The 25751-nt window shown below is 39.4% G+C and overlaps 1 protein-coding gene across 3 annotated transcripts in view; it reads left to right on the top strand.

The window, feature by feature from the left end:
* MCF2L2 (MCF.2 cell line derived transforming sequence-like 2) overlaps nucleotides 1–25751 on the top strand; it is a 245936-nt gene that overhangs the window by 86040 nt on the left and 134145 nt on the right. For all 3 annotated transcript variants that reach the window (XM_036850441.1, XM_036850443.1, XM_036850442.1), the window contains 2 exons: nucleotides 5302–5418; nucleotides 7757–7906. In XM_036850441.1, the coding sequence (XP_036706336.1) occupies nucleotides 5302–5418; nucleotides 7757–7906 (267 nt within the window). The remainder of the gene's footprint in view (nucleotides 1–5301; nucleotides 5419–7756; nucleotides 7907–25751) is intronic.

Genomic DNA, 25751 nt, shown 5'->3' with positions numbered 1-25751 from the left:
TTCTTAACAACATATTGGCAAACAGAATCCAACAGCACATTAAAAGGATCATACACCATGATCAAGTGGGGTTTATCCCAGGAGTGCAAGGATTCTTCAATATACGCAAATCAATCAATGTGATACACCATATTAACAAATTGAAGGAGAAAAACCATATGATCATCTAAATAGATGCAGAGAAAGCTTTCGACAAAATTCAACACCAATTTATGATAAAAACCCTTCAGAAACTAGTCATAGAGGGAACTTACCTCAACATAATAAAGGCCATATATGACAAACCCACAGCCAACATCGTCCTCAATGGTGAAAAACTGAAACCATTTCCACTAAGATCAGGAACAAGACAAGGTTGCCCACTCTCATCACTATTATTCAACATAGTTTTGGATGTTTTAGCCACAGCAATCAGAGAAGAAAAAGAAATAAAAGGAATCCAAATTGGAAAAGAAGAAGTAAAGCTGTCACTGTTTGCAGATGACATGATACTATACATAGAGAATCCTAAAGATGCTACCAGAAAACTACTAGAGCTAATCAATGAATTTGGTAAAGTAGCCGGATACAAAATTAATGCACAGAAATCTCTTGCATTCCTCTACACTAGTGATGAAAAATCTGAAAGTGAAATTAAGAAAACACTCCCATTTACCATTGCAACAAAAAGAATAAAATATCTAGGAATAGACCTACCTAAGGAGACAAAAGACCTGTATGCAGAAAATTATAAGACACTGATGAAAGAAATTAAAGATGGTACAAATAGATGGAAAGATATACCATGTTCTTGGACTGGAAGAATCAACACTGTGAAAATGACTCTACTACCCAAAGCAATCTACAGATTCAATGCAATCCCTATCAAACTACCAATGGAATTTTTCACAGAATTAGAAGAAAAAATCTTCCAATTTGTATGGAAACACAAAAAACTGAATAGCCAAAGCAATCTTGAGAAAGAAAAACGGAGCTGGAGGATTGAGGCTCCCTGACTTCAGACTATACTACAAAGCTACAGTAATCAAGACAGTATGGTACTGGCACAAAAACAGAAATATAGATCAATGGAACAGGGTAGAAAGCCCAGAGATATACCCACGCACATATGGTCACCTTATCTTTGATAAAGGAGGCAAGAATATACAGTGGAGAAAAGACAGCCTGTTCAATAAGTGGTGCTGGGAAAACTAGACAGCTATATGTAATAGAATGAAATTAGAACACTCCCTAACACCATACACAAAAATAAACTCAAAATGGATTAAAGACCTAAATGTAAGGCCAGACACTATTAAACTCTTAGAGGAAAACTTAGGCAGAACACTCCATGACATAAATCACAGCAAGATCCTTTTTGACCCACCTCCTAGAGAAATGGCAATAAAAACCAAATAAACAAATGGGACCTAATGAAACTTAAAAGCTTTTACACAGCAAAGGAAACCATAAACAAGACGAAAAGACAACCCTCAGAATGGGAGAAAATATTTGCAAATGAAGCAACTGACAAAGGATTAATCTCCAAAATTTACAAGCAGCTCATGCAGCTCAATATCAAAAAAACAAGCAACCCAATCCAAAAATGGGCAGAAGACCTAATAGACATTTCTCCAAAGAAGATATACAGATTGCCAACAAACACATAAAAGAATGCGCAACAGCATTAATCATTAGAGAAATGCAAATCAAAACTACAATGAGATATCATCTCACACCGGTCAGAATGGCCATCATCAAAAAAATCTACAAACAATAAATGCTGGAGAAGGTGTGGAGAAAAGGGAACCCTACTGCACTGTTGGTGGGAATGTAAATTGATGCAGCCACTATGGAGAAGAGTATGGAGATTCCTTTAAAAACTAATAATAGAACTACCATACAACCCAGCAATCCCACTACTGGGCATATACCCTGAGAAAACCATAATTCAAAAGGAGTCATGTACCACAATGTTCATTGCAGCTTTATTTACAATAGCCAGGACATGGAAGCAACCTAAGTGTCCATCAACAGATGAATGGGTAAAGAAGATGTGGCACATATATACAATGGGATATTACTCAGCCATAAAGAGAAACGAAATTGAGTTATTTGTAGTGAGGTGGATTGACCTAGAGTCTGTTACACAGAGTGAAGTCAGAAAGAGAAAAACAAATACCATATGCTAACACATATATATGGAATCTAAAAAAAAAAAAAAAAATCATGAAGGACCTAGGGGCAAGATGAGAATAAAGACACAAACCTGCTAGAGAATGGACTTGAAGAATGGGGAGTGGGAAGGGTAAGCTGGGACAAAGTGAGAGAATGACATGGACACATATACACTATCAAATGTAAAATAGATAGCTAGTGGGAAGCAGCCGCATAGTACAGGGAGATCAGCTCGGTGCTGTGTGACCACGTAGAGGGGTGGGATATGGAGGGTGGGGGGGAGGGAGATGCAAGAGGGAAGAGATGTGCGGATATATGTATATGTATAACTGATTCACTTTGCTATAAAGCAGAAACACACCATTGTAAAGCAATTATACTCTAATAAAGATGTAAAAAAAAATTTTTTTTTTACCTCTAACTTTGGCAGAGATGTGAGGCAAACAGGCATTTGCATACTTTGTTGTTAGGAATGAAGTTGGTAATGACCAATATGAAAGACTAATTGACGGTATTTATCAAAAATTAAAACGTACATACCCTCTGACCTACCTATAAGAGTTATTCTTCAGGTACCTCACACACATACACAAAGCTGCATATATAATGATATTCATTACCAAATTGTTTGTAATAGTAAATGATTGGGAAAAAAGTAATGCCCAACAACAGGGAGCTGGTTAATTAAATTATGGTCTACCCACTCAGTTAAATATTATGCAACCATCAAAAGTGGTAAGGTGTGGTACAACCACGGTGGAAACAGTTGGCAATTTTTTACAAAGTTAAACATATACCTGCCCCATGACCCACCCAAGAGAAATGAAAACACATTTCCAATGACAGATGAATAGATAAAGAAATTGTGGCATATTCGTGTAAAGGAATAATATTAAGCAATAAAGAAGGAGTGAAGTACTGAACATGCAACAACATGGGTTTATCTCAAAAATATTCTCTTGAAAGAAAGAAGCTAGACACTGAAGTGTATATTTTCTGTGATTCTTTTTATATAAAGTTCAATAAGAGGCAAGACTAAGCTATGGTGGTAGACAGTTAAAACAGTGGCTGCTGTTAGGGGTGGAGATAGTGGAGACCAGAAGGAGGCCTAGGAGAACTTTCTGAGGAAATGTTCTATGTCTTGGTTAAAAAGTGTTACATGTGTGTATACATTTGTCAAAACGAATTGAACTGTACCCTTAAAATCTGTGAATTTTATTTATGTAAATTATATCTCAATTGAGAAATGAAAAACAAAAAAAAGATAAGAAAAACCTATAGTGATATAGAAAAGTTTCTAATATATTCTTGGTTTTATTATTCGTTGAGTTGGAAATAATTTTCAACTCATAGAAAAATTTCAAGAATAAGAGTAAAGGGACTTCCCTGGTGGCGCAGTTATTAAGAATCCGCCTGCCAATACAGGGGATGTGAGTTCAAGCCCTGGTCCGGGAAGATCTCACATGCCGTGGAGCAACTAAACCCGTGCGCCATAAGTACTGAGCCTGCACTCTAGAGCCCGTGAGCCACAACTATTGAAGCCCGCGTGCCTAAAGCCCGTGCTCTGCAACAAGAGAAGCCACCGCAATGAGAAGCCTGTGCACCACAACGAAGAGTAGCCCCCGCTCACCACTAGAGAAAGCCCGCGCACAGCAATAAAGACCCAATGCAGCCAAAAATAAAATAAATAAAATACATTTATTTAAACAAAAAATTTATGAGGGAAAGACAGATGGATTCAGCTTTGTTTGTTTGTTTGTTTTTCCCTTTCTCTTATGTTATAAAAATAATTTTTTAATTCCCAAACTCCTTTCCATAAGTGAAGGAGAAAGGCATGGAACATGGAGCCTGACAAGGTTAACATAGCGATATGTAGAATCAGATCCCACTAAACTTAAGTTCCTTGAAGGCAGGGCTTTTGGTGCTTACTTTTATCCCTCAGAGCCTGGCAATTATTAGAAGTTCAATACAGATATGTTGAATGAGTCAGTCAGTTTTGTTTTACCTGTAGACTTTGGGGTCTAACTTATATTCTTTTCATCCCAAAGTGGATTTATCACTTGACTAATACTATATAATAATAGAAAAAAGCCTATATTCTCATGTCCTCTGACCAAGAATCTGTTCTAAGAATGTACATGTTGGATATGACATGGTAAAGTCAGGGCTGCCACAGGAAGAAATGAGGGGGAGGCTTTGAAGGAAGAAGTTTATTATACTCACAGGTCAAAATAATCAATGACTGAAGAAATATAAAGTCATCAGTTAAAGGCTACAAGGGGTGTGTGTTTCAGAGATGAGAGTGAGTAGGGGTATGATATTGTCCCTGCTACAGAGAGCCGGGACTGCTCCCTGGGCAGGACCACTGCAGTGGAGTAGAAAGGGACAGATTGGAGTATGTCATCTTCCTCTAGATGTCTGGGCATTTGTTCATCAGCAGGCTTGTTAATTTATGAAAACCCACTCACAATCACCTCAAAACTTTCTCCACCTGAGATAAGTTGGGGGCATATCACCACCCCTCATAGAAGGGGCATCAGTGTAGTGAATCTTCTCAGTCCATACTCCTCAATGGGTCCTTGTGTTCTAATTTTATTTTGGTATTCACCAGCCCACCCTTCATTGGAATTTTCATTGCAGATTTTTAGGTCTCAGTACAGCGTTTGGTTTTGGTGGCTGAAGGGTATACTTTAGCCTGGGAACTTTTGACAAAAATTTACCTAAAGCAAGACCTGACTTCTAGGCAGCTTAGAACTGAGCTCACTGATTCAAGTCACTGTTTTGTTGCAGGCTGTTCAGCACTGCTGTTCCTCACTCAAAGGGGGAAAATGGAAAGAGACTTTAAAATGTTTCTCTGCTGGTTGAAGTAACCATCTTTGGATATAAATGCCTGATTAGGCAAAGTTGAAGTACTATTTAAACAACAGTAGGGACTTCCGTGGTGGTCCAGTGGTTGAGACTCTTCGCTTCCATGTCCCCTGTCCGCGCAGGGGACATGGGTTCGGTCCCTGGGGGAACTAAGATCCTGCATGCTGCGTGGTGCAGCCAAATAAAATAAAATAAAATTTTAAATTAAATAACAGTAGAATCTAGATGAGCTACTTAATTATCTGTGAGGAATATATTGGGTTTTTTCTGTTTTAGATCGTTATGTTAAACTCCGTTTCTGACCTTCATAACTACATCGACAAAAGCCAACTGACAGAGGACTTAGGGGGAACTTTGGAATATCGCCACAGTCAGTGGATAAATCATCGAACTGTAAGTACCAATTTATGTGCCCTTTTCAGTGTCCCTCCTGGTTTTCTAGAGACAGGAGACCTAGAGATCCACTGTTGGGCAGTCATTGCCCATGACTACCTAACATCGGGAAGGTTGGGTTTTCTAAGCAACAGGCACGGGGAGAGACAAGGTGCAAGGATAAAAGCTAGGACTTCTCTTGCTGATTACCTTCATCTTGGCTCATTTTCTGATATGGGGGTTTTGGGGGACTTGATTTAGAGTGCACCTGGGGAGTTTGCAAAATACTCTGCTATACCTCAGAGAATTTAATTTACTTGATCTAGGATGGGTCTCAGGCATTAGTGGGTCACAAAACTCCCCAGATGATTCTAGTGTACAGACAGATTGAAACCCACCAAGTCAGAAGAAGCTGCATTTAAATGTTGCCACCATTGCTTCTTATCTGAGCTCAGGGGAGTTACTAAACCTCTCTGAGTTTGTTTTCTCCCCTGCAACTAACACAGTGGTTCTCAGCTAGGGGCAGTTTTCCCCCAGAGGACATTTGTCGATGTCTTTAGATAGATGTTTTTTATAGTCATAACTTGGGGAGAGGGGTGTTACTGGCATATCCTGGGTAGGAGCCAAGGATGCTGCTAAACATCTTATAACGCACTAGACAGCCCCCCACAATAAAGAATTATCTGGACCAACATATCAATAGTGCCAATGGTAGGAAACCTTGGACTAACAAAAGCTACCTGAAGGTTTGATATGCAGAGTAAGTGATATAATGTCTATGAAAGCATCTGAAATATAGTATTTTACTTTTTCCTACTTACTCATAGTGATGGTTATTATGCTAAAATAGAAGGGTTAGGAATATTAAGGAAAAAGTGAGATTGAAACTCAGCAAATAATGTTTGTCTATATAAAGTTGTCATTCCCCTTTCCCTGCTCTCCTAGCCTCATACCCTTGAGAAGATTAGGTTTTCTATGCAAAATCAGAAGCTGCTTTCACCATCCTGAAAACACCTTGCAGTGTCAGCACACCTCTCTATCTACTCACCTTGGAAACATGTTGTTCAACATTTACTGATGAGGACTTCCCTGGTGCCGCAGTGGTTAAGAATCCGCCTGCCAATGCAGGGGGCATGGGTTTGAGCCCTGGTCCGGGAAGATCCCACATGCTGTGGAGCAGCTAAGCCTGTGCGCCACAACTACTGAGCCTGTGCTCTAGAGCCTGTGAGCCACAACTACTGAGCCTGCACTCCAGAGCCCACAAGCCACAACTACTGAAGCCCATGTGCCTAGAGCCTGTGCTCCGCAATAAGAGAAGCCACTGCATTGAGAAGCCCACATACCGTAACGAAGAGTAGCCCCCGCTTGCTGCAACTAGAGAAAACCTGCACACAGCAGTGAAGACCCAACGCAGCCAAAAATAAATAAATTTATTAAAAAAAAATTTACTGATGAACAAACACCTCAACTACATTTGATTAAGTAGGAGAATTCACCCTGTTTTAGGGTGTAATGTTTTTTTTTTGGTTTTGTTCATAAATTTATTTATTTAATTTATTTATTATTTTTGGCTGCATTGGGTCCTCATTGCTGTGTGTGGGCAGAGATAGTTGCGGCGAACTGGGGCTATTCTTCCTTGCGGTGAGTGGGCTTCTCTTGTTGCAGAGCACGGGCTCTAGGCGTGCGGGCTTCAGTAGTTGTGGTTCGCAGGCTTTACAGAGTAAAGAGGTGATTTATCTAAGGTCATATGGTCAAGTAGTGGCAGAGCCAAGACTAAGGCCAAGCTTTTTTGAATCACTCTATTAGGAGCAGGTCCTCTGTACCATTTCCAATTAGTGATTACTAATAATCACCAATTACTAATAATCACTAATCAGACACATGGAATCAAGTTATTTTGTTAATTGCACTCGCCACAGGAAACCTTTGGCTTTCCCCTATTTCTAGGATGACCTTTCCAGGCTTTATACCTGATTCTCTTAGTTCTTACTGTTACATTTGTAAGGTACTCATCTGTGCCCAAGATCCTTTCAAATTTGCCATTCCTTTTGATCCTCAGAAAACTCCTGAAAAAATAGAACAACCATTGGTTGAATCCTACCTTCTTTCCTTCCTTACTGTCCTAGTAATATGATCTTGGCCAATTTACTTGACCTGCTAGAGCTTCAGTTCCCTCTTCTATAAAATGGAGATAAAATGCCTTCTACTCTAGATTATTGAGATGATAGACAAATGTATAGCACAAAGTACAATGCATGGCCTATTTCGTATACTCAGGAAATAGTTCCCCTGTCCTATTGAGAGAGCATATTGGTGAATGTTAATCCCTCTACACTGTTATGATTGTCTGAACTTCCAGGCCATTGAAAACTTTGCTCTGGCATTGAAGAGCACTGCTCAGATGCTCCAGACTTTTGGGGCCTGCCTAGCCACAACAGAAATGCCCAGAAGCATGCCATCCTCTGAAGACCTTCTCATGTCCCACACAAGGCAGCAGGGCAAGTTGCAGGTGAGTGGTCAGTAACCTCTCAGAGGCCAGCCTATGTGCTGGCAGATGGTCAGCTTCCTGGAGAGTGCTGGGAGCAGAATTAAAAGTTAAGCCCTCTTCTTCCCACTTCTCCAGCAACTTGGCAGCCACTAATCATCTTTAATCTTCTAGATAGGCAGTGTGTAAAGAGGAAAATCTCTTAATGACTGGGTAGTACATGTGAAATGATTGCAGGTTGTGAGAAGCAGCCCCTTAAAAGGGAACTCATTCCAGCTTTGTGCTGGTGAGACAAGGTGTGTGAACATCCCTTCAAGGTCCACACTCCTATGATCTTCTCAGGACAGAACAAGATATAATGGGCTGAAATTGCAGGGAGGAAGGGAGGGAGGGATGGGAGTTGGCTTTTGAAGCATAAGCTTTCCTGAGGCTGTTGTGAAGTTTTGGGGCAGACTAGTAAGCTGATTTATTGCTTCACTCTCAGGGATGTGTCTTTTTATGTGGGGACCAATATGAGAAAGAGAACTATGAAAGGTGCTCTGAACTGGGTTTAAGGAGAGACACCTACTAAAGGATTCATAAAAACATGTCAGAACCTGCTGAGAAGGCAGCTTGGCAGATTCTTTTAGGCCATGCAGTAAAGGGAAGTCTTCTCAGGGCTTACCGGCTGGGTGTCAGCCACTTTCTGTCTCCAGAAATAGACCAAGTCTATTATTTCACAGGAGACCAGAACTCAACAGGGCAGCAAATCAAGGATTGGAAGGTTGATACATCGTAGCATTGCATGTATACTTGCTGTGTTGAGTTTAAGAAGAGCTGAACTCTCTTTTATCTGTGACCCAAAATTTGCAAAAATTTTGCTTTGCTAGGTGATTGATTTTTTATTTATTCAGCATGTATTGACGACCCACCACCACATGCCAAGAAAACAAACAAACAAAATGCAAACTCAAAGAACTCATAGTTTAGTTAGGGGAGTCAGAGTCTAGTAGTTGTGGCAAATTAATTCTTCCATGTGTCAGGGAGCACTGTTTAATTCTATCTTTAAGGGTCTTGGTTACCAAAAAGAGTTCAAAATGTATTCTCAGAATTACTCTGAGTAATCAAAAGATCTGGTTTGAAACTGTAGAAGCCTGAAAGCATCCTGGAATTTTCCCTGGAAATGCCTCTGAGAAGCTTGACCATTTTCTTTGCCAAACATATTGGCCAAGTTCACCTCCCATGTTTCTTGGAAGAGACGGCATGGGGTGTGGAAGGCTGGGTCAAGGGTGCCTCTGTGAAGACTGCTAGAAAAGGGTTGGTGATCCACGCCCACAGGTCACAGACCACAGGAGCCTACAGAGCAGTCAGTTAGTATATAGGTGTGATGTTGAGCATCAGAGCTCCAGCCTGGGCTCATGAGCAAGTGTGTTCTGTGCCTCATTCCAAGAAGGGCTGGGAGAGGTTGCAGAGCAGAATCATCAAGATGACAATGTGGCCAATCAAGGAGGCCTCTGGGGAAAAGGTGAAAACAAATTGGATTTTAGATGAGGACACATATCTGAGGGGTGAAACCAGCCAGTCAGGTCCTGCTGTATGTGCAGTGAGGGTTCCCAGGGAAGGCAGATGAGTGGGTGTTCTGTCATCTCTACACTGGCCAAGAGTTCCACAAAGGGAAAGGGAAGGAAAGAACCAGTCTCCAAGATGGAGTAAGGTTATTTTCTGGTTCATGGTGGCCAGCTGTTCTTGGAATTAAAACACTATGTGTGTAAGTCAGATTTGACTTCTTTGTTTCATATCTTATAAATTAGAAGCAAAAATTCCAAAATCATTAAATTAGGTTTAGATTTTTCCTTTTTCCCATCCAAGAAAGCTTTAGAGAGAGAAAGAGTTTATATTACAAAAAAGGAATACTATTTAAACTTTTATGAATAACTTAGTAGTTTTTGTGATTATTTTACATAATTTTATTTTTATTTTTACTTGAGTATTTTCCTATTTTTTAAAACCAAAGTTTCTATAACTAGTTGAATAATTTTTTTTTTCATTTGGAAAGCATGTTTTCCAAGTGAAAAAATACTGTAAGATTCATCCTCAGAACAGTGAACTTTTAAATCTATTTAAATATCTATACAAGTTACAGTGTATGATTTAAGGCTTCCTCCCAGCCCAGAGAGTCTTTGTCTGAACAGCACAACATTAAGAGATTTGGTTTGATTTCTTGACTTCCTTTCTCTAGGGGATCTTTGAGAGCCCTTATTTTAGGTTCACATAAGCACATAGTTGCCTCTTCAATCAACCAGTCCCATACAGGATAAACCCTAGGAGAAAGACACCAAGACATATTAATCAAGCTAAGAAAAATTAAATTCAAAGAAAAAATATTAAAAGTAGCAAGGGAAAAGCAAAAAATAACATACAAAGGAATCCCCGTAAGGTTATCAGCTGATTTTTCAGCAGAAACTCTGCAGGCCAGAAGGGAGTGGCAGGCCATACTTAAAATGATGAAATAGAAAAACCCACAACCAAGATTACTCTACCCAGCAAGGATCCCATTCAGATTTGATGGAGAAATCAAAAGCTTTACAGACAAGCAAAAGCTAGGAGAATTCATCACCACCAAACGAACTTCACAACAAAAGCTAAAGGAACTTCTCTAGGCAGGAAACACAAGAAAAGAAAACAGACCCACAAAAGCAAACCCAAAACAATTAAGAAAATGGTCATAGGAACATACATATCAATAATAACCTTGAATGTAAATGGATTAAATGCTCCAACCAAAAGACACACTGGCTGAATGGATACAGAAGCAAGACTCATATATATGCTGTCTCTTGTAGAGACCCACTTCAGACCAAGGGACACATACAGACTGAAAGTGAAGGGATGGAAAAAGATACTCCATGCAAATGGAAATCAAAAGAAAGCTGGAGTAGCAATACTCGTATCAGATAAAATAGACTTTAAAAAAAAGACTGTTACAGGAGATAAGGAAGGACATGACATAATGATCAAGGGATCAATCCAAGAAGAAGATATACAATTATAAATATTTATGCACCCAACATAAGAGCACCTCAATACATAAGGCAAATGTTTACCATCATAAAAGGGGAAATTGACAGTAACACAATAATAGTAGGGGACTTTAACACCCCACTTACACCAATGGACAGATCATCCAAACAGAAAATAAATAAGGAAACACAAGCTTTAAATGACACAATAGATCAGATAGACTTAATTGATATTTATAGGACATGCCACCCAAAAGTGGCAGAACACACTTTCTTCTCAAGTGCACATGGAACATTCTCCAGGATAGATCACATCTTGGGTCACAAATCAAGCCTCGGAAAACTTAAGAAAATTGAAATCGTATCAAACATCTTTTCTGACCACAACACTATGAGATTAGAAATCAATTACAGGAAAAAAACTGTAAAAAACATAAATACATGGAGGCAAAACAGTGCACTACTGAATAACCAAGTGATCACTGAAGAAATCAGAGGAAATTAAAAAATACATAGAAACAAATGACAACGAAAACACGATGACCCAAAACCTATGGGACTCAGCAAAAGCAGTTCTAAGAGGGAAGTTTACAGCAATACAATCTCACCTCAAGAAACAAGAAAAATCTCAAAAAACAACCTAATCCTACACTTAAAACAACTAGAGAAAGAAGAGCAAAGAAAACCCAAAGTCAGTAGAAGGAAAGAAATCATAAAGATCAGAGTAGAAATAAATGAAATAGAAACGAAGAAAACAATAGCAAAGATCAATAAAACTAAAAGTTGGTTCTTTGAGAAGATAAACGAAATTGATAAACCTTTAGCCAGACTCATCGAGAAAAAAAGGAAGAGGACACAAATCAATAAAATTAGAAATGAAAAAGGAGAAATCACAACTGACAAAACAGGAATACAAAGGATTATAAAAGACTACTACAAACAACTATATGCCAATAAAATGGACAACCTTGAAGAAATGGACAAATTCTTGGAAAGGTACAATTTACCAAGACTGAACCAGGAAGAATTAGAAAATATAAACAAACCCATCACAAGTAATGAAATTGAAACTGTAATTAAAGATCTTCCAACAAACAAAAGTCCAGGACCAGATGGCTTCACAGGTGAATTCTATCAAACATTCAGAGAAGAGCTGACACCTATCCTTTTCAAACTCTTGCAAAAAATTGCAGAGGGAGGAACACTCCCAAATCTGTTCTACGAGGCCACCATCACCCTGATACCAAAACCAGACAAAGATATCACAAAAAAAGAAAATCACAGACCAATATCACTGATGAACATAGATGCAAAAACCCTCAATAAAATACTAGCAAACAGAATCCAACAGCACATTAAAAGGATCATACACCATGATCAAGTGGGATTTATTCCAGGAATGCAAGGATTCTTCAGTATATGCAAATCAATCAATGTGATACACCATATTAACAAATTAAGGAATAAAAACCATATGATCATCTCAATAGATGCAGAAAAAGCTTCTGACAAAATTCAACACCCATTTATGATAAAAAACTCTCCAGAAAATGGGCATAGAGGGAATCTACCTCAACATAATAAAGGCCATATATGAGAAACCCACAGCAAACATCATTCTCAGTGGTGAAAAACTGAAAGCATTTCCACTAAGATCAGGAACAAAACGAGGATATCCACTTTTGCCACTCTTATTCAACATAGTTTTGGAAGTCCTAGCCACGGCAATCAGAAGAAAAAGAAATAAAAGGAATACAAGTTGGAAAAAAGTAAAACTGTCACCGTTTGCAGGTGACATGATACTATACATAGAAAATCCTAAAGATGTCACCAGAAAACTACTAGAACTAATCAGTAAATTTGGTAAGGTTGCAGGATACAAAATTAATGCACAGAAATCTCTTGCATTCCTACATAGTAATAATGAAAAATCTGAAAGAGAAATTAAGGAAACACTCCCATTTACCACTGCAACAAAAAGAATAAAATACCTAGGAATATACCTACCTAAGGAGGCAAAAGACTTGTACTCAGAAAACTATAAAACACTGATGAAAGAAATTAAACATGACATAAACAGATGGAGAAATATACCATGTTCTTGGGTTGGAAGAGTCAAAGTTGTGAAAATGACTATACTACCCAAAGCAATCTACAGATTCATTGTAATCCCTATCAAATTACCAATGGCATTCTTCAGAGTTAGAACAAAAAAGTTTACAATTTGTATGGAAACACAAAAGACTCTGAATAGCCAAAGCAATCTTGCGAAAGAGAAACGGAGCTGGAGGAATGAGGCTCCCTGACTTCAGACTATACTACAAAGCTACGGTAATCAAGACAGTATGGTACTGGCACAAAAACAGAAATATAGATCAATGGTACAGGATAGAATGCCCAGAAATAAACCCACGCACGTATGGTCACCTTATCTTTGACAAAGGAGGCAAGAATATACAATGGAGAAAAGACAGCCTCTTCAGTAAGTGATGCTGGGAAAACTGGACAGCTACATGTAAAAGAATGAAATTAGAACATTTCCTAAAGTAACCATACACAAAAATAAACTCAAAATGGATTAAAGACCTAAATATAAGGCCAGACACTATAAAACTCTTAGAGGAAAACATAGGCAGAACACTCTATGACATAAATCACAGCAAGATCCTTTTTGACCCACCTCCTAGAGAAATGGAAATAAAAACAAAAATAAACAAATGGGACCTAATTAAACTCAAAAGGTTTTGCACAGCAAAGGAAGCCTTAAACAAGATGAAAAGACAACCCTGAGAATGGGAGAAAATATTGGCAAACAAAGCAACCGACAAAGGATTAATCTCCAAAATATACAAGCAGCTCATAGAGCTCAATATCAAAAAAACAAACAACCCAATCCAAAAATGGGCAGAAGACCTAAATGAACATTTCTCCAAAGAAGACATACAGATGGCCAACAAACACATGAAAAGATGCTCAACATCACTAATCATTAGAGAAATGCAAATCAAAACCACAATGAGGTATCACCTCACACCGGTCAGAATTGCCATCATCAAAAAATCTAGAAACAATAAATGCTGGAGAGGGTGTGGAGAAAAGGGAACCCTTTTGCACTGTTGGTGGGAATGTAAATTGATACAGCCACTATGGAAAACAGTATAGAGGTTCCTTAGAAAACTAAAAATAGAACTACCATATGACCCAGCAATCCCAGTACTGGGCGTATACCCTGAGAAAACCAAAATTCAAAAGGACACATGTACCTCAATGTTCATTGCAGCACTATTTACAATAGCCAGGACATGCAAACAACCTAAAAGTCCAACAACAGTTGAATGGATAAAGAAGACGTGGTACAGGTCATTGGGAGGAAACAAGATGGCGGAGTAGAAGGACGTGCTCTCACTCCCTCTTACAAGAACACCAGAATCACAACTAGCTGCTGGACAATCATCGACAGGAAGACACTGGAACTCACCAAAAAAGATACCCCACATCCAAAGACAAAGGAGAAGCCACAATGAGACAGTAGGAGGGGCACCATCAGAGTAAAATCAAATCCCATAACTGGTGGGTGGGTGACTCACAGACTGGCAAACACTTATACCACAGAAGTCCACTCACTGGAGTGAAGGTTCTGAGCCCCACGTCAGGCTTCCCAACCTGGGGTTCCGGCAACGGGAGGAGGAATTCCTAGAGAATCAGACTTCGAAGCCTAGTGGGAATTGATTGCAGGACTTCGACAGGACTGGGGGAAACACAGACTCCACTCTTGGAGGGTACACACAAAGTAGTGTGCACATTGGGGCCCAGGGGAAGGAGCAGTGACCCCATGGGAGACTGAACCAGACCTATCTGCTAGTGTTGGAAGGTCTCCTGCAGAGGCGGGGGGTGGCTCTGTTTCACCGTGGGGACAAGGACACTGGCAGCAGAAGTTCTGGGATGTAATCCTTGGCGTGAGCCCTCCCAGAGTCTGTCATTAGCCCCACCAAAGAGCCCAGGTAGGCTCCAGTGTTGGGTTGCCTCAGGCCAAACAACCAACAGGGAGGGAACCCAGCCCTGCCAATCAACAGTCAAGTGGATTAAAGTTTTACTGAGATCTGACCACCACAGCAACAGTCAGCTCTACCCACCACCAGTCCCTCCCATCAAACCTCTTAGATAGCCTCATCCACCAGAGGGCAGACAGCAGAAGCAAGAAGAACTACAGTCCTGCAGCCTGTGGAACAAAAACCACAGTTACAGAAAGATAGACAAGATGAAAAGGCAGAGGGCTATATACCAGATGAAGGAACAAGATAAAACCCCAGAAAAACAACTAAATGAAGTGGAGATAGGCAACCTTCCAGAAGAAGAATTCAGAATAATGATAGTGAAGATGATCCAGGACTTCGGAAAAAGAATGGAGGCAAAGATCGAGAAGATGCAAGAAATGTTTAACAAAGACCTAGAAGAATTAAAGAACAAACAAACAGGGCTTCCCTGGTGGCACAGTGGTTGAGAATCTGCCTGCCAATGCAGGGAACATGGGTTTGAGCCCTGGTCTGGGAAGATCCCACATGCCGCGGAGTGGCTGGGCCAGTGAGCCACAATTACTGAGCCTGCGCGTCTGGAGCCTGTGCTCCGCAACAAGAGGCGCCGCGATAGTGAGAGGCCCGTGCACCGCGATGAAGAGTGGCCCCCACTTGCCACAACTAGAGAAAGCCCTCACACAGAAACGAAGACCCGGGCTTCCCTGGTGGTGCGGTGGTTGAGAGTCTGCCTGCCAATGCAGGGGACACGGGTTCGAGCCCTGGTCTGGGAAGATCCCACATGCCGCGGAGCAACTAGGCCCGTGAGCCACAATTACTGAGCCTGCGCGTCTGGAGCCTGTGCTCCGCAACAGGAGAGGCCGCGATAATGAGAGGCCCGCGCACCGCGATGAGGAGTGGCCCCCACTTGCCGCAGCTAGAGAAAGCCCTCACACAGAAACGAAGACCCAACACAGCCATAAATAAATAAATTAATTAATTAAAAAAAAAAGAAATCTTTAAAAATAAAAAAAAGAAACGAAGACCCAACACAGCCATAAAAATAAATAAATAATTTAAAAAAAAAATGAACAAACAAACAGAGATGAACAATACAATAACTGAAATGAAAACTACACTAGAAGGAATCAATAGCAGAATGACTGAGGCAGAAGAACGGATAAGTGACCTGGAAGACAGAATGGTGGAATTCACTGCTGCAGAACAGAATAAAGAAAAAAAATGAAAAGAAATGAAGACAGCCTAAGAGACCTCTGGGACAACATTAAACGCAACAACATTCGCATTATAGGGGTCCCAGAAGGAGAAGAGAGAGAGAAAGGGCCAGAGAAAATATTTGAAGAGATTATAGTCGAAAACTTCCCTAACATGGGAAAGGAAATAGCCACCCAAGTCCAGGAAGTGCAGAGAGTTCCATACAGGATAAACCCAAGGAGAAACACGCCGAGACACATAGTAATCAAAATGGCAAAAATTAAAGACAAAGAAAACTTATTGAAAGCAGCAAGGGGAAAACGACAAATAACATACAAGGGAACTCCCATAAGGTTAACAGCTGATTTCTCAGCAGAAACTCTACAAGCTAGAAGGGAGTGGCATGATATACTTAAAGTGTTGAAAGGGAAGAACCTACAACCAAGATTACTCTACCCGGCAAGGATCTCATTTAGATTTGATGGAGAAATCAAAAGCTTTACAGACAAGCAAAAGCTAAGAGAATTCAGCACCACCAAACCAGCTCTACAACAAATGCTAAAGGAACTTCTCTAAGTGGGAAACAGAAGAGAAGAAAAGGACCTATAAAAACAAACCCAAAACAATTAAGAAAATGGTCATAGGAACATACATATCAATAATTACCTTAAACGTGAATGGATTAAATGCTCCAACCAAAAGACACAGGCTTGCTGAATGGATACAAAAACAAGACCCATCTATATCCTGTCTACAAGACACCCACTTTAGACCTAGGGACACATACAGACTGAAAGTGAGGGGATGGAAAAAGATATTCCATGCAAATGGAAATCAAAAGAAAGCTGGAGTAGCTATACTCATATCAGATAAAATAGACTTTAAAATAAAGAATGTTCCAAGAGACAAGGAAGGACACTACATAATGATGAAGGGATCAATCCAAGAAGAAGATATAGCAATTATAAATATATATGCATCCAACATAGGAGCACCTCAATACATAAGGCAACTGCTAATAGCTATAAAAGAGGAAATTGACAGTAACACAATAATAGTGGGGGACTTTAACACCTCACTTACACCAATGGACAGATCATCCAAACAGAAAATAAATAAGGAAACAGAAGCTTTAAATGACACAATAGACCAGATAGATTTAATTGATATTTATAGGACATTCCATCCAAAAACAGCAGATTACACCTTCTTCTCAAGTGCGCACAGAACATTCTCCAGGATAGATCACATCTTGGGTCACAAATCAAGCCTCAGTAAATTTAAGAGAATTGAAATCATATCAAGCATCTTTTCTGACCACCACGCTGTGAGATTAGAAATGAATTACAGGGAAAAACACGTAAAAAACACAAACACATGGAGGCTAAACAATACGTTACTAAATAACCAAGAGATCACTGAAGAAATCAAAGAGGAAATCAAAAAATACCTAGAGACAAATGACAATGAAAACACGACGACCCAAAACCTATGGGATGCAGCAAAAGCAGTTCTCAGAGGGAAGTTTATAGCTATACAAGCCTACCTCAAGAAACAAGAAAAATCTCAAGTAAACAATCTAAGCTTACACCTAAAGAAACTAGAGAAAGAAGAACAAACAAAACCCAAAGTTAGCAGAAGGAAAGAAATCATAGAGATCAGAGCGGAAATAAATGAAATAGAAACAAAGAAAACAATAGCAAAGATCAATAAAACTAAAAGCTGGTTCTTTGAGAAGATAAACAAAATTGATAAGGCATTAGCCAGACTCATCAAGAAAAAGAGGGAGAGGACTCAAATCAATAAAATCAGAAATGAAAAAGGAGAAGTTACAACAGTCACTGCAGAAATACAAAGCATCCTAAGAGACTACTACAAGCAACTCTATGCCAATAAAATGGACAACCTGAAAGAAATGGACAAATTCTTAGAAAGGTATAACCTTCCAAAACCGAACCAGGAAGAAACAGAAAGTATGAACAGACCAATCACAAGTAATGAAATTGAAACTGTGATTAAAAATCTTCCAACAAACAAAAGTCCAGGACCAGATGCCTTCACAGGTGAATTCTATCAAACATTTAGAGAAGAGCTAACACCTATCCTTCTCAAACTCTTCCAAAAAATTGCAGAGGAAAGAACACTCTCAAACTCATTCTATGAGGCCACCATCACCCTGATACCAAAACCAGACAAAGATACTACAAATAAAGAAAATTACAGACCAATATCACTGATGAATATAGATGCAAAAATCCTCAACAAAATACTAGCAAACAGAATCCAACAACACATTAAAAGGATCATACACCATGATCAAGTGGGATTTATCCCAGGGATGCAAGGATTCTTCAATATGCGCAAATCAATCAATGTGATACAGCATATTAACAAATTGAAGAATAAAAACCATATGATCATCTCAATAGATGCAGAAAAAGCTTTTGACAAAATTCAACACCCATTTATGATAAAAACTCTCCAGAAAGTGGGCATAGAGGGAACCTACCTCAACATAATAAAGGCCATATATGACAAACCCACAGCAAACATCATTCTCAACAGTGAAAAACTGAAAGCATTTCCTCTAGGATCAGGAACGAGACAAGGATGTCCACTCTCACCACTATTATTCAACATAGTTCTGGAAGTCCTAGCCACGGCAATCAGAGAAGAAAAAGAAATAAAAGGAATACAGATTGGAAAAGAAGAAGTAAAACTGTCACTGTTTGCAGATGACATGATACTATACATAGAGTATCCTAAAACTGCCACCAGAAAACTGCTAGAGCTAATTAATGAATTTGGTAAAGTTGCAGGATACAAAATTAATGCACAGAAATCTCTTGCATTCCTATACACTAATGATGAAAAATCTGAAAGTGAAATTAAGAAAACATTCCCATTTACCATTGCAATAAAAAGAATAAAATACTTAGGAATAAACCTACCTAGGGAGACAAAAGACCTGTATGCAGAAAACTGTAAGACACTGATGAAAGAAATTAAAGATGATACCAACAGATGGAGAGATATACCATGTTCTTGGATTGGAAGAATCAACATTGTGAAAATGACTCTACTACCCAAAGCAATCTACAGATTTAATGCAATCCCTATCAAATTACCAATGGCATTTTTTACGGAACTAGAACAAATCATCTTAAAATTTGTATGGAGACACAAAAGACCCCGAATAGCCAAAGCAGTCTTGAGGGAAGAAAACGGAGCTGGAGGAATCAGACTCCCTGACCTCAGACTATACTACAAAGCTACAGTAATCAAGACAATATGGTACTGGCACAAAAACAGAAACATAGATCAATGGAACAAGATAGAAAGCCCAGAGATAAACCCACGCACCTATGGTTAACTAATCTTTGACAAAGGAGGCAAAGATATACAATGGAGAAAAGACAGTCTCTTCAATAAGTGGTGCTGGGAAAACTGGACAGCTACATGTAGAATGAAATTAGAATACTCCCTAACACCATACACAAAAATAAACTCAAAATGGATTAGAGACCTAAATATACGGCCAGACACTATAAAACTCTTAGAGGAAAACATAGGAAGCACACTCTTTGACATAAATCACAGCAAGATCTTTTTTGATGCACCTCCTAGAGTAATGGAAATAAAAACAAAAATAAACAAATGGGACCTAATGAAACTTCAAAGCTTTCGCACAGCAAAGGAAACCATAAACAAGACGAAAAGACAACCCTCAGAATGGGAGAAAATATTTGCAAATGAATCAACGGACAAAGGATTAATCTCCAAAATATATAAACAGCTCATTCAGCTCAATATTAAAGAAACAAACAACCCAATCCAAAAATGGGCAGAAGACCTAAATAGACATTTCTCCAAAGAAGACATACAGATGGCCAAGAAGCACATGAAAAGATGCTCAACATCACTAAGTATTAGAGAAATGCAAATCAAAACTACAGTGAGGTATCACCTCACACCAGTTAGAATGGGCATCATCAGAAAATCTACAAACAACAAATGCTGGAGAGGGTGTGGAGAAAAGGGAACCCTCTTGCACTGTTGGTGGGAATGTAAATTGATACAGCCACTATGGAGAACAGTATGGAGGTTCCTTAAAAAACTAAAAATAGATTTACCATATGATCCAGCAATCCCACTACTGGGCGTATACCCAGAGAAAACCATAATTCAAAAAGACACATGCACCCCAATGTTCATTGCAGCACTATTTACAATAGCCAGGTCATGGAAGCAACCTAAATGCCCATCGACAGACGAATGGATAAAGAAGAAGTGGTACATATATACAATGGAGTATTACTCAGCCATAAAAAGGAATGAAATTGAGTCATTTGTTGAGACGTGGATGGATCTAGAGACTGTCATACAGAGTGAAGTAAGTCAGAAAGAGAAAAACAAATATCGTATATTAACGCATGTATGTGGAACCTAGAAAAATGGTACAGATGATCCGTTTGCAGGGCAGAAGTTGAGACACAGATGTAGAGAACAGACATATGGACACGAAGGGGGGAAAACTGCGGTGGGGTGGAGATGGTGGTGTGCTGAATTGGACGCTTGGGATTGACATGTATACACTGATGTGTATAAAGTTGATGACTAATAAGAACCTGCAGTATAAAAAAACAAACAGAACAACTAATACTAAACTTTCATTGGGTTATTTGTATGGAAATACGTTAATATAAATGTTTCAGACATTACATGAAATTTCTAAAAATGTTTTATAAATAAATAAATAAGTAAATAGCACTGAAATGGCAAAAAAAAAAAAAAGATGTGGTACATATATACAATGGAATATTACTCAGCCATAAAAAGGAACGAAATTGGGTCATTTGTAGAGATGTGGATGGACCCAGAGTCTGTCATACAGAGTGAAGTAAGCCAGAAAGAGAAAAACAAATATCGTATATTAACGCATATATGTGGAATCTAGAAATGTGGTACAGATGAACCTATTTGCAGGGCGGGAATAGAGATGTTGCTGTAGAGAACGGACATGTGGGCATGGGAGGAAGGGGAGGTGGAGACGAATTGGGAAATTAAGATTGACATGTATACAGTACCAAATATAAAATAGATAGGTAGCAGGAACATGCTGTAAAGCACAGGAAGCTCAGCTCTGTGCTCTGTGGCAACCTAGATGTGTGGGATGCGGGGTGTGGGAGGGAGGGGATATATGTATACATATAGCTGATTCACTTTGTTGTACAGCAGAAACTAACACAACATTGTAAAGCAATTATACTCCAATAAAAAGAAAGAAAAGAAAACGTTTCACACAGAAGGTTATACATGAATGTTCATAGCAGCATTATTCATAACATCCAAAAAGTGGAAACAGCCTAAATATCCATCAACCGTTGAAGGAATGGATAAATAAATTGTGATATATCCATACAATGGAATATTATTCAGCCATTGAAAGGAATGAAGTAGTGATGCATGCTACAATATGTATGAACCTTGAAAGCATTATACAAAGTGAAAGAAGCAAACACAAAAAAGCCACGTATTGTATGATTCCATTTATATGAAATATCCAGAATAGGCAAATCCACAGAGAAAGCAGGTAGATTAGTGGTTCCTGGAAGCTCGGAAGAGGGGGAAATGGAGAGTGCCTGCTTATAGGTATGGGATTTCTTTTTGGGGCGTGATGAAAATGTTCTGGAAAAAAACCATGGAATTATACACTTTAAAATGTTGAATTTTATGATACATGAATTATATTTCAATTTAAAAAAAGAAAGATTTTTGGGCCCTAAGACAACAATAAAATAACCACCAACCCTATATAGATATGTACTTTCTTACCCTGTTTTTGATGGCCTTGCAGAATTCTTTCTTAGCAAAACAGCTCTCCCTATTGTCTTTTTCCTTGCTGGTTTTGGAGGCAGCTCACAGAAGCAGGCAGTCTCCCTCTTGCATCTCAAAGAGGGTGATTCTCACTTCTCTGTCAGTCTTATTTAGACCAGAAACATGGGGCCTTGTCCTTTGGCTCTCAGATGCTTTAGTCAACTAAGACACTGTACCATGTGTTCGTTTAAGTAGGATAAGACTCCCATTTTTTGTTGTTGTTGTTGTTAAAATAAGAAAGCTAAAAGAGCCATAGGCCTTTTTCTCATCATGCAGGAGGAGAGGAAAGTGCCAGTGGTCCTTCAGTTATGTGACAGATCAATCTTTACAACTATGAATACTGTTTAGTATTCAGCATTTGTTCCATTCAGTATTCATTCAGTTTTGTATTCAGAGAGGACAATTCCATCAATACTACCACGGTAACAAATAATCAAGAAGGTGATCAATCAGAATTACAAGTTATGGGACTTCCCTGGTGATGCAGTGGTTAAGAATCCGCCTGTCAATGCAGGGGACACGGGTTCGATCCCTGGTCCAGGAAGATCCCACATGCCACGGAGCAACTAAGCCCGTGTGCCACAACTACTGAGCCTGCGCTCTAGAGCCCGCGAGCCACAACTACTGAGCCCATGTGCCACAACTACTGAAGCCCGCGCACATAGAGCCCGTGCGCCACAACAAGAGAAGCTACCGCAGTGAGAAGGCCGTGCACTGCAATGAAGAGTAGCCCTGCTCGCCGAAACTAGAGAAAGCCTGCGTGCAGCAATGAAGACCCAACGCAGCCAAAAAATAAATTAAAAAAAATTTTTAAAAAGAAAAAGCTTTTTAAAAAAATTTTGCTTTAAAAAAAAAAAAGAATTACAAGGTATTTTCATAGGCCCTAGCAATAATTTTATAGTTTTAAGAGTTTTTAAAGACCCTTTGTTCAAACTCTACTTGCAGTAACTCTACGTAAGTTAGAAAGAGGTAGGCAGAGAGGTCTCGTTTTTGCACAGGAAGACAGAATTGGAATTCTTATGAATATCTATTGGTATTTCAATAGATACAAAATACCATAGGGTATTTTGATGCTAATACCCTAATAATCAGTGTTTTTATCTAGTTTTATATCACAGGGAGATCTCTCTCAGCAGTTACTGAGGAAAGGGGATGTCTCATCTCTTTCAAGGACTTTTTTCTCTAAATTGTGAAGATTTGCATTTTAAAGGCCGGATTCTGGAATTCATTAGTCAGCATTATAAACAACACAAGATAGTAGAGCTAACTTTTAATGGCAGATAGAGGGTAAGTATTAAAAGTGGAATAAGGAGTATAAAGCATTCATGTATTCTCTAGGCTCTGACTGATTGTTTTACTTCCCGCCTTACCTCCACTCCCAGCCCATGACACAACCGAGCACAGGGCCTGGCATGTAAAAATAGTTCTTTATAGTAAATACATTTTAAATGAATGAATATGTGTCTACATTCATGCTTACCCTTGTCACAAAAAGAATTCCTCCCAGAAAATTTAAATTCTTTTGACCCTGAAGTAGTCCCCAGTGCCTTGCTAAGTAAGTCTTCTTCTGACCAACTGCTTGTTTCCATAATGATGGAACCATAATGATGAGTACACACTCGGACAGCCCTACCAGTTGTTAAAAGAATTAAAGATTTATATCCCTTGAGAGCTTCATTCTACCTCCCTGGCCCATTTCCTAGGACCCACAAGACCTCCTCGTGATTCTGGCAACCCTTTAACCCACTAAAGGGTTAACACCTGGACCACAGTTGGCCTCAGGACTGTTTCAGCATTGTGTCTGACTTCTGTGCTAATTGGTCAGTGCCTGCTCTATACAGGTATTAAATATTTTGAATTGTCACCAGTGTGAACAAGGACAAACTCCATTTTGGGGTTAGGCAACTTACCTTTATGCTGCCCAAGTACCATAGTTCCCTATTCTTTCCCTCCATGTTTATGGCAGATTTTGGTAACCCTACTGAAGCTGACCATGTGGTCTGGTCCCATAGTGTAACCAGGTTACAATTTTTCCTTGTATTTTTTTAAATTTATTTTTGGCCACGCTGTGCAGCATGCAGGATCTTAGTTCTCCAGCCAGGGATCGAACCTGTGCCCCCTGCGTTGGGAGCACGGAGTCTTAACCACTGGACCACCAGGGAAGTCCCTTTCCTTGTATTTTTAACCATGTAAAGGAAATACACAGTGTATGACATCACTTACTAAGATTCATCTTTTCACTCTCATATACTTTCCTCACATTCTGCAGCTTTTTGGCTGTATCTCTCTTCCAAGTTTCCCCTTCCAATGTCTCCTTCTTGCCCTAGTAATATGCCTCTTCTTCTTTGGTCCCTCCATCTTTCCTCCCAATTCTGTATCGCACATCCTGTGTGTGTGTGAGTGTGTGTATAAATATATATAAATAAGATAATGGCTAATGCCACAATACTGCTGGAATGCCGGAAGCTTAGAAGCAGTTAAGAAACTGAGTAGAATAGCCAAGACCCTTTTTCATGGGGAGGAGGAGGAGGGAAAAGCTAAGAGCACTTACTAATGAGTGCTTTTTTCTCCCCCACCATATCTTATTTGTCTTTATCCATCTGCAATGTAATTTCTTTTAGACCATTTTTAATTCATCCAACCTACAAATATATAACGAGCACTGATGAGATAAGAAATGAGGGCTGATACCTGAGAGTGGAGAAGAAGGGATATGTCCAGTTACCAGGCAGGAATACCGGTCAAGTGGCCGACTTGGGGCATTACCTGGAGAGGACAGAGCCACAGGGGCTGTCCAAAGAATTTTGATCAGAGGAGTCAAATCTATCATCAGCCAGATCTTGGGACAAATTTGAGGCTGGGTATAGGTAATGGAAGCCTTCAAAGGGGTGAATACTGGAGTGGGATGGGAGACGAGGAGCAAAGGCATAAGGCTGAGAGGGCCTGGATTTCTGTGTGACTGGAGTGGAGAGTATAAAACTCCTCCTACAGGGAATGAGTTCTGCATCAGTGAGGCTGGAGATGGCTGGGCCTGGAGGAAGAGATTTAGTGTTCGTGTGCATCGAGGAGATTGTTTTGTAACTATGGGCCTATTCTTACCTTCAGGGCATACCAAACGAGCATCCTGAGTGACCCAGGAACAAAACCCAAAACTCTCAGCAGCAAAATTCTAGGCCAGGCTCCACCCCTTTTGGCTTACCTTATGCTTAATGCTCAGGGCATTGAGAGACCACCTGTATTATGCGAGTAGAGGACTAGAGCCACTGGATTTGGAAAGAGATAGGCTGACATCTTCCCCAGTTGCAATGCCCTAAGTCCCTAAGTAAAAAGAGGAGAATAGAATTGCCTTGGAAATATGAATCTTTCCATGTCAAACTGAAATTGCTGCCCATCTCTGCTGAACTTTGATAACTGAACAAGGCCACACTCTGGGGGCAGGACTGGCAGGTGTTTATTGATGAGACCAGATGAAGTTTTTTTTTATGGTTGACTAGCAATGATTACATTATTATTGCATGGCGTTTTCCAGCACTTAACACTTGATATCTGTCATTTTCTTGTTTCTGGTCACTATCTTGGATTAAAACCAGATTTTATTAACTAATTGTTTTTAATTTACAACAACTTGAGATACACACAAAAAACTTAACAGTTGTTGCTTTTGGAATGGGAAAGTGAATGGGCTGTGGACACAAGACTTGATGTTTTCAATATGTACCCTTTTGTATATTTTGAATTTTGTATCATGTATGTATTACCTATTTAGGA

This window comes from Balaenoptera musculus, chromosome 4 (genome assembly GCF_009873245.2).
Source record: "Balaenoptera musculus isolate JJ_BM4_2016_0621 chromosome 4, mBalMus1.pri.v3, whole genome shotgun sequence".
Taxonomy (NCBI): domain Eukaryota; kingdom Metazoa; phylum Chordata; class Mammalia; order Artiodactyla; family Balaenopteridae; genus Balaenoptera; species Balaenoptera musculus.
This window is presented reverse-complemented; position numbering and strand designations above follow the sequence as displayed.